The sequence below is a fragment of the Oratosquilla oratoria genome, chromosome 6, assembly GCF_046742065.1.
Source record: "Oratosquilla oratoria isolate Oo_2021 chromosome 6, ASM4674206v1, whole genome shotgun sequence".
Taxonomy (NCBI): Eukaryota; Metazoa; Arthropoda; class Malacostraca; order Stomatopoda; family Squillidae; genus Oratosquilla; species Oratosquilla oratoria.
This window is the reverse complement of record NC_134782.1, coordinates 34,426,419-34,438,447: the sequence shown is the minus strand read 5'-3', so window position 1 is coordinate 34,438,447 and position 12,029 is coordinate 34,426,419. Positions and strand designations below refer to the sequence as shown.

Below are 12,029 nucleotides of genomic sequence, written 5' to 3'. Positions count from 1 at the left end.
GCATGGGTCAGAAGCAAATCAGCAAGGCACAGCATGTCCACAGCATGACCAGCCACTTTTTTTACAAGGAAGCAGCTGGCCCTGCTGTAGATGTGCTGTGTATTACTGCATTGCTTCTACATGAAGATGCAGTTAGTATAATTTTTTTTTTTTTTTTTTTCTAACTTCAGACCCAAGGTTCAGTAGGTTATTTTGGAATCCCTCAAGGAGTTGGATTTTAGTCCTCATTTACAGCAGGGTATATTTATTCACCCACATCCCTGCAAGGCCCATGAAACTTACTCTATTACAAGCACAATATGAAAAGCAGAAAACTTGTAGCAGTGTATGTGCCACCAAAAGCACAGGCTTGGTCTGATAGTGATCATTCTAAATTTACTGGAAGACACAATGAATGTGCTAAACGAGTTACTGAAAGAGGGTGGTAACATAGTAATTATGAGTGATTTTAATGCAAAGGATATAATCTGGGAAAAAATTATAGTAAAAGGGGGAGAAGATCATTGGAGCAACATTCTACTGGATATGACCATTGAATATACCTTAACATGATGGGTTAAGGAAAATACTTGATAGAGAAACAACGAGGAACCGTTGAAACTAGACCTAATATTAACTTCTGAACCAGATATCATGAACAAAATGGAGTATAAAACACCAATTGGAAAGAGTGACCATATACTAATAGTCTGAATTAAAAGAACAAAACAATGTAGGAAGGAATGACAAACATAGAGAAGGAGGATTAATGTATAACAAAATGGATTTTGTAAAACTAAGAAAAAAAATTCCATAACACAAACTGGGATAAATCCTCCAAAGAAGAAACAAAGATGGATGACAAATGGAACACATTCAAAGAAAAGTACAAGGAAGGAATTGATAAATATGTACCAAAAAAGAAGCAAAAAGAGATTTATATAAAGTGTTGGAATAACAAAAGGTGCAGTGAGGCTAAAAACTGAAGAGACAAAGCCTGGAAAAGATGGAAAAGAGACAAAACAACATCCAAATGGTAAACATATATAAAACTTAGGAACGAATATGTGAATATACACAGTAAAGAAAAAAGAAATGATGAAAAAGATATTATAGACAAATGTAAGGATCAACCTAAACTCTTTTACAGACATGTAAAGGACAAATTAAAGGATAAACATGAAATTGTAAAAATGCATGAAGGAGATAAAGAATATATGGATGACACAGAAATGACAGAAGTTATGATCAGACATTTCAAGTCAGTTTTTACACTTGAGAACTCACAAATTTGGGAAGATGGACAACAAGAAAGACCCCCTAAAATGAAAGAAATAAAGGTAACACAGAAAGAAATAAGAGACCAAATAAAAAACCTAGATGTTAGGGAATCGCATAACTGGATGGAATTGCAAATTGGAGAATGAAAGAGTGTATAGACGAACTGACAGACAAATTATACAAGATAATAGACTTTTCACTCAAAGAAGGAAAGGTACTGCAAGATTGGAAAGATGCAAACATAGTACCAATATATAAAGGAGGAAACAAAGATCCTACAAACTTCAGACCAGTATCCCTTACAAGCACAGTAGCAAAAATATGCAAAAAAGTTATCAGAAACAAATGGATCAAACACTTGGAAGAGAATAAAATATTAAACCTAAACAATTTTCTTTAGAAGTGGAAGATCGTGTACCACAAACTTAATATGCTTTTACTCAAGATTAATTGAGATAATGCAAGAAAGAGATGGATGGGCAGATTGCGCCTTCTTGGATTTGCAGAAGGCTTTTGACAAAGTACCACATAAAAAGTTAATAAGAAAAATTGAAATAATAAGAGGAATACAAGGTAAGCTACTGGAATGGATGAAGGATTTCTTAAGTGGGAGAAAAATGAGAGTGGTACTTAGAGACAAAAATTCGAACTGGGAAGATGTGAAGAGTGGTGTTCCGCAAGGCTCTGTATTGGCTCCTTTAATGTATGCCATATATATAAACGGTATGGAGGAGGGAGCTAATTTTTACATGAACTTCTTTGCTGACGAAGCCAAATTACTCAAGAGAGTAAGCACAGAAGATTACAGGTCGCCACAAGAAGACCTGGACAAGATATGGGAATGGAGTCAGGGATGTGAAATGAACTTTAACATTAAAAGCAAAAATAGAATATCAGGTCAATATAAAATTGGAAACAAGGAAATCAAAAAAGTCAATTCAGAAATGGACCTGGGAGTGATTATTTCAAATGACTTGATGCCTGATGAACATGTCAATAAATTATTTGGAGAGACTTTTAACTTATTAAGATCAATGAAAGTGGCCTTCAACTACATACATATACCAAGGCTTTTTCCCCCTTACAAGGGAGGTAGCCAAAAAGGAAAAGGCATAAAATCAACTACATGGATGAAGAAATGGTAAAGAAAATAGTGGTTACACTGATAAGACCTAAACTAGAGTATGCTGCAACACTATGGGCACCTAGCCCAAAAAAAGAAAGAAAAAAAAAAAAAATAGAAAAGAATTCCAAGAGCAGTGACAAAAATGGCACCAACACCATCAAATTTGACATATGAACAAAGATTGGAGAAATTACATCTATCAACACTGGAACAATGAAGGGAAAGAGGTGATTTGGTGACCATTTACAGAATCATGAAAGGGATGGAAATTCTTGATAGAGATGACTTATTAAAATGGGACAGAGGAGAAACAAGAGGACACGAAAAGAAGCTAGAGAAGGGCAGTTACAGAAGAGATTTGAAAAAGAATAGCTTCCCATATAGAGTGATTGATGTCTGGAACAAACTAGACAGAGAAACAGTGAGTGCCAAAACTATACAAGATTTTAAGAATAAACTGGATGCGGAGAGATACGAAAACGGGTCACCAAGAGTACAGTTCTTGTCCCGTAAAATACAACTAGGTAAATACAAAGCCACAAAGGAAGTTATAACGTATGAGCAACACAAAGGTAACCTTAAGCAACAGGCATCTAGAAACTCAACTGGGCCTAGTAGGTTTCAATCTGGCAATCTTCTGCTCAGTGGCTTACTTCCCTACCAACTGATCTAATGTGTTTTGCCAACTGTAACAATGGAGCATTAAAACTAGGTTCATGGGGTCTCTGTGGCAGGGGTTGCCTGGTTGGCTTTTTCCTTCCTTTGTTGGCACTTTGGAATGAGTGGGAGTAGAATGGAAGAGAGTAGGTGCATGACTTTTGGCTTGGCTACCTCCTTTATAAGGTATATAGATATGTAGATAGATCATGGGTTCTCATCTCTGTGTCTCTTTACCAAGATCTACTTTAAATTCACTCTGGAAGCAAGTAACACACAAGAATCCTTATTAAGTGCCCTGAAGTCATCTGGAGCTTTAGAGCCTGGCAATGAAAAAAGATTGTCAAGTGTTATTTTATGTGAATATAGCATTATATTCTATGATACTGTTTTTTCATGGAGAAAATTATGCCAAAAAATTACATACAATGCCTTTGGATTCCTAGTGGGTAAATAAGACACTCTTTGATATTTGCATACCTTACAAGAAAACTTAAATGTAGCTCATGACTGTAATAATGATAAAAGCTACTCAAGTTCAATTTCCTTATTACAATAAATCTGGGATAAACTCATAACAATGCAAAGCAATATTGAACATAATGTTGGGAATGTGAAAGAGCTGTGTCAATCAGATTTTCACAATTAGGCAACTCTGTGAGAAGACCTGTCATAAAGAGAAGCATCTGTATCTGTGTTATATGGATCTAGAGAAGCTACATGAAGATAATATGAGAGACCATGTGTGAGAGTACTGCTCCTTGTGGGACTTCATTGTACAACATATCTGTCCTAGAAATTTGATTATTTTGGGTTACTCAGCACTTAATAACTGCTAAGAAGTTAGTTAGTCATTTCTTGTCACTGCAATATAATTTCAAATAGTATATATCAGTATCAAAGAAACCACTAGTACCTTACCTAGACTAAACCAAAGAGACTTGATCTCATTTGCCGTTTCTCTCCGCATATCTCGGTACCGACTTAGGATTTTCATCTTCTTGCTTGGACTAAAGTTTTCAAGTTGCAAAGATGGCTGGCAATACAAAAGGAAATCAATTAAGTAAAATTCATGATGAAAAATATATTTTTTTGATCAATTATTTCCTATTCCTATTAATGTTCTATTCTGTTACCTAAAATTTCAATCATAAATCACCTTTTCACTACAGTGGGGTTTCCCTAAGTTGAACATAATTGCTTGGTGGCAGCTATAATAATTCTATCTATCTATATACCAAGAGCTTTTTCCACCTTATAAGGGAAAAAGCCAAGTCAAAAGCCACATACCTATTCCTACCCATTCCACTCCCCTCACCCTTTCCTCCCTCTCATCTCAGCTCATCATGTATGATGGGTCATCCCAGTATCCTACCCACTGTGCTGGGTCAGAAGCAATATGAGACACAGCATATTCACAGCTAGGCCACTTCATTTAACCTCTTCAATACAAGTCAAATATTCATGCACACATCAGGTTGCCTGATGTACAATGATGCATCACAATACACACATTACAAAATATTAAGTTACTGATGTTATACTCATTCTAGTTCACCCTGAATAAATATAATGTCAAAGAAAACATTATCAGCCCTGTTCACACAATATGGGGATCACTCAGTTACAGCTACAAAATATAATCAGGAAGCCGATGTCAGCATCTTCAAGATGCATACACAGGCATCATTGTATTCAAGAGGTTAATCAGCCACCTCCCCCGTCTTCATCCCCTCAAGCAGAAAAAGTGCTGGTCCCTTCAGGCTGCATCAAAATATCATTCACACATAAGCACCCTTCCACAACAGTATCATCTATACACACTATCCACTCATCTCTATCTCCTGCCTTCTCCCTTCCTTGCTCAACAGACATTCCCCTCTTGCTGAAAGCCCCTTTCACCCATCTCATCCTTGGTCATCCCCTTTCCTTCTGCCTTCCACACCTCTTTAACCACTTCCATATGGTGACGCCTACGTAGGCGTCATGAGGAGCAAGTGGGTACGCGATGATGCCGACGTCGGCATCTTGATTATATTTATTGTAGTCGTACCTACATAACCTCCATTCTCTCTAAACTGGCTTCATCATATTTTCTATGGTTATCAAAATTCATGGGTGAAAGAGAACTAACGATTGAGCACTGACTTTATTTTTTATAATGCGATTATTATGACGCAACATCGCACGTCGGGCAGCTAATGCTGCCAGACGTGCGATGTGCCCCGGAGTGAAGAGGTTAATCTTTCTTCATTCATTTTTTCCACGAGTCCAAACCATCCCAATACTTTTTCATCAGCCCTGTCATCTCCTTTTCCACTCCCACTCTCCTCCTCATTTCTCAATCTATCCAACCTAACAACCCCTACCATACTTCTCAGACATTTTATCTCAAACACATTAAAAAAAATCCTCTCTACCTCTCTTAAATTCCAAGTCTCTGGCCCATACAAAGCTGTTAACATAATCACCCCTTCATACAATCTCCTCTTTGCACCCATTCCCTGATGCCTATTTCTCATGACACTTTTTATTCCCCCAAGGCATTTACTTGCTTTTCTCAATCTATGAGAGGAAGAGGAGGCGAATCAAGTTGAGAAGAAAAGGTAAAAGGTGCAGATGGAGAGATGATAATGGAAGAGAAGGCAGTAAGGGGAAGATGGGCAGAATATTTTAGGGAGTTGCTAAATGTGAAGGAGGATAGGGAGGGAAAGATAGCTGCAGTGGGAAATGCGAAGAAAATTGAGTGATGAGTGAGGAAAATGGAGGAGAAATAAGGAAGGATAAAGTGAAGGCAGTTGTTAAGATGATGAAAGCAGGTAAGGCACCTGGTCTGGATGGATGCCATGCAGAATGTCTAAAGAAAGGAAGTATAGTGATGGTGGACTGGGTGGTGAGGTTATTTAATGTTTGCTGGAGAGAGGGTAGAGTGCCGGAGGACTGGAGGAGTGCCTGTATAGTTCCACTTTACAAGGGAAAAGGGGACAAGTGTGAATGTAGTAGTTTCAGAGGGATTAGCTTGTTAAGTGTAGTTGGGAAGGCTTATGGGAGGATCTTGATTGAGAAGATTAGGAGAGGAACAGAGGAACAGTGTGGATTTAGGATGGGTAGAGGTTATGTAGATCAGATCTTTGTGGTAGGACAGATATGTGAGAAAGCTATAGGAAAGGTGAAGGATGTTTTTTGGGATTTTATGGATCTGGAAAAGGCTTAAGATAGGGTAGACAGAAAGGCATTGTGGGAGGTTATGCAGATATACGGGATAGGAGGAAGGCTTCTAGGAGCTGTCAAGAGTTTTTATGAGAGTAGTAGAGCTTGTGTCAGGATTAGAAATGGAGAGAGTGAGTGATTCGAGATAAAGGTGGGACTTCGTCAAGGATGCGTTATGTCGCCCTGGCTATTCAACTTATACATGGATGGGGTAGTGTGAGAGGTAAATCCAAGGGTAGTGGGTCAGGGATTGGAGATGGTTAAAGAAAATGGAGAAAAGTGGGAGGTGAGCCAGCTGTTGTTTGCAGAAGACACTGTGCTTGTGGCAGGATCGGAAGAGGGATTGAGGAAGTTGGTGGCAGAGTTTGGGAGAGTATGTGATAGAAGAAAGCTAAAGATAAATGTGGGTAAAAGTAAGGTGATGAGATGTACAAGGGGTGAAAGTGGCAGTAGACTGGAAGTGAGCATTAACCACTTCACTACGGGACTTAAATGTCGCGGACAGCAGCCAATGCCAGCCGTACGACATGTCGTAATAATACTCGCATCATAAAATATAGTCACGGCTTATATCAATCGTTCTCTCTTTCACCTGTGAATTTTGAAAACCACAGAGAATGGGATTAAGAGCAGGTTAGGGAGAATGTAAAAACACAGGGGCGACTACAATAAATATAATCAAGACACCGATATGGCAGCGTCGCAAATCCACTTGCTCCTCATGACGCCTACGTGTGCGGCACCGTATGGAAGGGGTTAAGGGAGAGCGATTGGAGGAAGTGGATAGTTTTAGATACTTGGGTGCAAATGTGGCAGGAAAAGGTGGAGTGAAGGTGGAGGTAGAATGTAGATTGAGAGAAGCGAGTAAATGCCTTGGTGGATTAAAGAGTGTAATGAGGAATAGACATTTGGAATGGATGCTAAGATGCTAAGAGGAGACTGTATGAAGGAGTGATTGTGCCAACAGCACTGTATGGGGCAGAAACATGGAACATAAGAGAGGAAGAGAGGAGTTTGAATGTGTTTGAGATGAGGTGTCTGAGAAGTATGATGGGGGTTACTAGGCTAAATAGAGTGAGAAATGAGGAGGTGAGGAGGAGAACAGGGGTGGAAAGGGAGTTGGGAGATAGGGTTGATAAAAGAGTATTAGGATGGTTTGGACACATGGAAAGAATGAGTGAAGAAAGACTAGTAAAAGAGGTATGGAAGGCAGATGTGGAGGGAGTGAACATGAGGGGACGTCCTAGGATGAGGTGGATGGATGGGGTGAAGGGGGCTTTGGGGAAGAGGGGAATGTCTGTTGAGGAAGGATGGGAGAGGACAGAAGATAGGGGTGAATGGAGAATGGTTGTATATGGATGATGTTGTGATGCATGAGGTGGAATGGGTGGGGGGATGGGGGGTGAAGTAGTATGTGGGAGCAAATTTTGACGCAGCCCGAAGGGATTTCTCCCCGTCTTCTCCTTTTATGCATGGGGAGACGGAGAGGGGGGGTCGCTGATTTAATGAAGCGGCCTTGCTGTGGATGTGCTGTGTCTTGCGACACTGCTTCTGACCCAGGGCAGTGGACAGGGTGCAGGGATGACCCGTCATCCAGGAGATGCTAAGATAAGAGGGAGGGTGGAGGGGTGTGGAGTGTATTCAGGGATGGAATGGGTGGGAATGATTTTATGCCTTTTCCTTTTTGGCTACCTCCCTTGTAAGGGGGAAAAAGCCTTGGTATATGTATGTAACTGAACTCTACCTCCACTCCTTCTTCTCCTGCTACATGCAACCCCAAATACCTGAAACTATCCATTTCCTCCTGCCTCTCTCCTTTAAGATTTACTTCCAATTCACTGCTATCCTCTACCCTTGTATATCTCTCAACTTTCTCCTATCACATACCTTCCCAAACTCCATCACTAACTTCCATAATCCCTCCTCTAACCCTGCTACAAGCACAGTGTCATCAGAAAACAAAAACTGGCTTACCTCCCACTTTTCTCCATTTTCATTAACCACCTCCAATCCCCTGCCCATTACCCTTGCCTTTAGCTTCCGCACCATGCCATCCATGTACATAATGAACAGCCATGGTGACATGACACATCCTTGATGCAGTCCCACCTTTAACTCAAACCACTTACTCTCCCCATTTTCCATTCTAACGCTCTACTACATACATACATGTGCCAATGGCTTTTTCCCCCTTATAAGGGAGGTAGCCAAAGTAAAAAAATAAATCCACTCCCAGCCAATTCATCCCCATATACTCCACTCCCATTTACCACCCCTCCCTCCCTCACCTACTCATAAAAACTCTTGACTGCCCCTAACAGCTTTCTTCCTATCCCATATATTTGCAAAACCTCCCACAGTGCCCTTCTGTCTACCCTGTCATAAGCTTTTTCCAAATCCATAAAGGCCCACAAAACATCCTTACTTTTTCATCAAACTTTCTCACAAAAATCTGATCTACACAACACCTTTCTTAAACCCACTCTGTTCCTCACCATTTACTTCCTCTGTTCCTCGCCTAATCCTCTCAATCAAAACCCTCCCAAGCCTTTCCAACTACACTCAACAAACTGATCCCTCTGAAAATACTACATTCCCATTTGTCCCCTTTTCCCTTGTAAAAGGAACTATACAGGCACTCCTCCAGCACTCTACCCTCCCTCAGACATACAATAAACAATCTCACTAGCCAGTCTACTATTAGTGTATCTCCTTTCTTCAAACACTCCACATGACTCCCATCTAACCCAGGTCCCTTACCTGCTCTCATCATTTTAACCCCTTCCATACGGTGCCGCACACGTAGGCATCATGAGGAGCAAGTGGATTCGCGACGTTGCCATATCGGCGTCTTGATTATATTTATTGTAGTCGCCCCTGTGTTTTTACATTCTCCCAAATGCGCCCTGAATCCCATTCTCTGTGGTTTTCAAAATTCGCGGGTGAAAGAGAGAACGATCGATATAAGCGGTGACTATATTTTATGATGCGAATATTATTACGTTACGTCATACGGCTGGCATTGGCTGCTGCCCGCGAGATTTAAGTCCCGTACTGAAGTGGTTAATAAACTACTAGCACCTCCCTTGTAAGGGGGAAAAAGCCTTTGGTGTATGTACTAGCACCTCATCTTTTCTTATTTCTCCTCAATTTTCCTCATCCATCACTGTTATTTTCTTAGTGCCTCCCACCACTACCACCACTCTCTCCCTATCCAATACTCTTTCATCCATCCTATCTCCCAACTCCCTTTTCATCCCCGTTCTCTTACTCACCTCCTCATTTCTCACTCTATCCATACTGGTTATCCCTATCATACTTCTCAGGCACCTCATCTCAAACACATTCAAACTCCTCCTCTCTTATGTTCCATGTTTCTGCCCCGTACAGTGTTGTCGACACAATCACTTCTTCATACAATCTCCTCTAAGCATCCATTCCCAAATGTCTATTTCTCATTACACTTTTTATTCCCCCATGGCATTTACTCGCTTCTCAGAAATATGAAAGGGATGGAAATTCTCAACAGAGATGACTTATTAAAGTGGGACAGAAGAGAAACAAGAGGACATGAAGAGAAACTAAATAAAGACAGCTACAGAAGAGACCTGAAAAAGAATAGCTTCCCACATAGAGTGATTGATGTGTGGAACAAACTGAATGGAGAAACAGTCAATGCCAGAACTATACATGATTTTAAGAATAAACTGGATGTGGAGAGATATGAAAACGGGTCGATACGAGCATAGCTCTCGTCCCGTAAAATACAACTAGGTGCATACATACATATACCAAGGCTTTTTCCCCCTTACAAGGGAGGTAGCCACAAAGGGAAAGGCATAAAAACACTCCCACCCATTTCATCCCTAAATACACTCCACACCCCTCCCACCCTTCCTCTCATCTGAGCACCATCTGGATGACGGGTCATCCCTGAACCCTGCCCACCGCCCTGGGTCAGAAGCAGTGTCGCAAGACACAGTACATCCACAGCAAGGCCGCTTCATTTAATCGGCGACCCCCCCTCTCCGTCCCCCTTTGCATATAAAGGGAGGACGGGGAGAAATCCCTTCGGGCTGCGTCAAAATTTACTCACACATACTACCCCCCCCCCCCCCGCCCATTCCTCCTCATGCAGTCACAACATCATCCATATACAACCATTCTCCACTCACCTCTGTCTTCCGTCCTCTCCCTTCCTTCCTCAACACACATTCCCCTCTTCCCCAAAGCCCCCTTCACCCCATCCATCCACCTCATCCTAGGACGTCCCCTCATGTTCACTCCCTCCACATCTGCCTTCCATACCTCTTTTACTAGTCTTTCTTCACTCATTCTTTCCATGTGTCCAAACCATCCTAATATTCTTTCATCAACCCTCTCTCCCAAATCCTTTTTCACCCCTGTTCTCCTCCTCACCTCCTCATTTCTCACTCTATCTAGCCTAGTAACCCCCACCATACTTCTCAGACACCTCATCTCAAACACATTCAAACTCCTTCTCTCTTCTTCTCTTATGTTCCACGTTTCTGCCCCATACAGTGCTGTTGGCACAATCACTCCTTCATACAGTCTCCTCTTCGCATCCATTCCTAAATGTCTATTTCTCATTACACTCTTTAAACCACCAAGGCATTTACTCGCTTCTCTCAATCTACATTCTACCTCCACCTTCACTCCACCTTTTCCTGCTACACTTGCACCCAAGTATCTAAAACTATCCACTTCCTCCAGTCGCTCTCCCTTAATGATCACTTCCAGTCTACTGCCACTTTCACCCCTTGTACATCTCATCACCTTACTTTTACCCACATTTATCTTTAGCTTTCTTCTATCACATACTCTCCCAAAATCTGCCACCAGCTTCCTCAATCCCTCCTCTGACCCTGCCACAAGCGCAGTGTCGTCCGCAAACAACAGCTGGCTCACCTCCCACTTTTCTCCATTTTCTTTAACCATCTCCAATCCCTGACTCACTACCCTAGCATTCACCTCTCGCACCACCACCCCATCCATGTATAAGTTGAACAGCCAGGGCGACATAACGCATCCTTGACGAAGTCCCACCTTTACTTCAAACCACTCACTCACTCTCTCCATTTCCAATCCTAACACATGCTCTACTACTCACATAAAAACTCTTGACAGCTCCCAAAAGCTTTCCTCCTATCCCATAAATCTGCATAACCTCCCACAGTGCCTTTCTGTCTACCCTATCATAAGCCTTTTCCAGATCCATGAAAGCCCAAAAAACATCCTTCCCCTTTCCTATAGCTTTCTCACATATCTGTCTTACCACAAAGATCTGATCTGCACAACCTCTACCCGTCCTAAATCCACACTGTTCCTCACCAATTACTCCTTCTGTTCCTCTCCTAATCCTCTCAATTAAGATTCTCCCATAAGCCTTCCCTACTACACTCAACAGGCTAATCCCTCTGAAATTACTACATTCACACTTGTCCCCTTTTCCCTTGTAAAGAGGAACTATACAGGCACTACTCCAGTCCTCCGGTACTCTACCCTCTCTCCAGCAAACATTAAATAATCTCACCAACCAGTCCACCATCACTGAACCTCCCTTTTTCAGACATTCTGCATGACATCCATCCAGACCAGGTGCCTTACCTGCTTTCATCATCTTTACAACTGCCTTCACCTCATCCTTCCTTATTTCTCCTCCATTCTCCTCACTGATCACTTTCATTTTTTTCGTATTTCCCACTGCAGCTATCTTTCCTTCCCTATCCTCCTTCACATTCAGCAACTCCCTAAA

General features: G+C 41.5%; 1 protein-coding gene across 6 annotated transcripts in view; it reads right to left on the bottom strand.

The window, feature by feature from the left end:
* The window catches only part of LOC143026382 (dedicator of cytokinesis protein 1-like), a 195,231-nt gene that overhangs the window by 67,413 nt on the left and 115,789 nt on the right, over positions 1-12,029 (bottom strand). For all 6 annotated transcript variants that reach the window (XM_076186653.1, XM_076186655.1, XM_076186658.1 and 3 more), the window contains one exon: positions 3,965-4,079. In XM_076186653.1, coding sequence (XP_076042768.1) covers positions 3,965-4,079 — 115 coding nt within the window. The remainder of the gene's footprint in view (positions 1-3,964; positions 4,080-12,029) is intronic.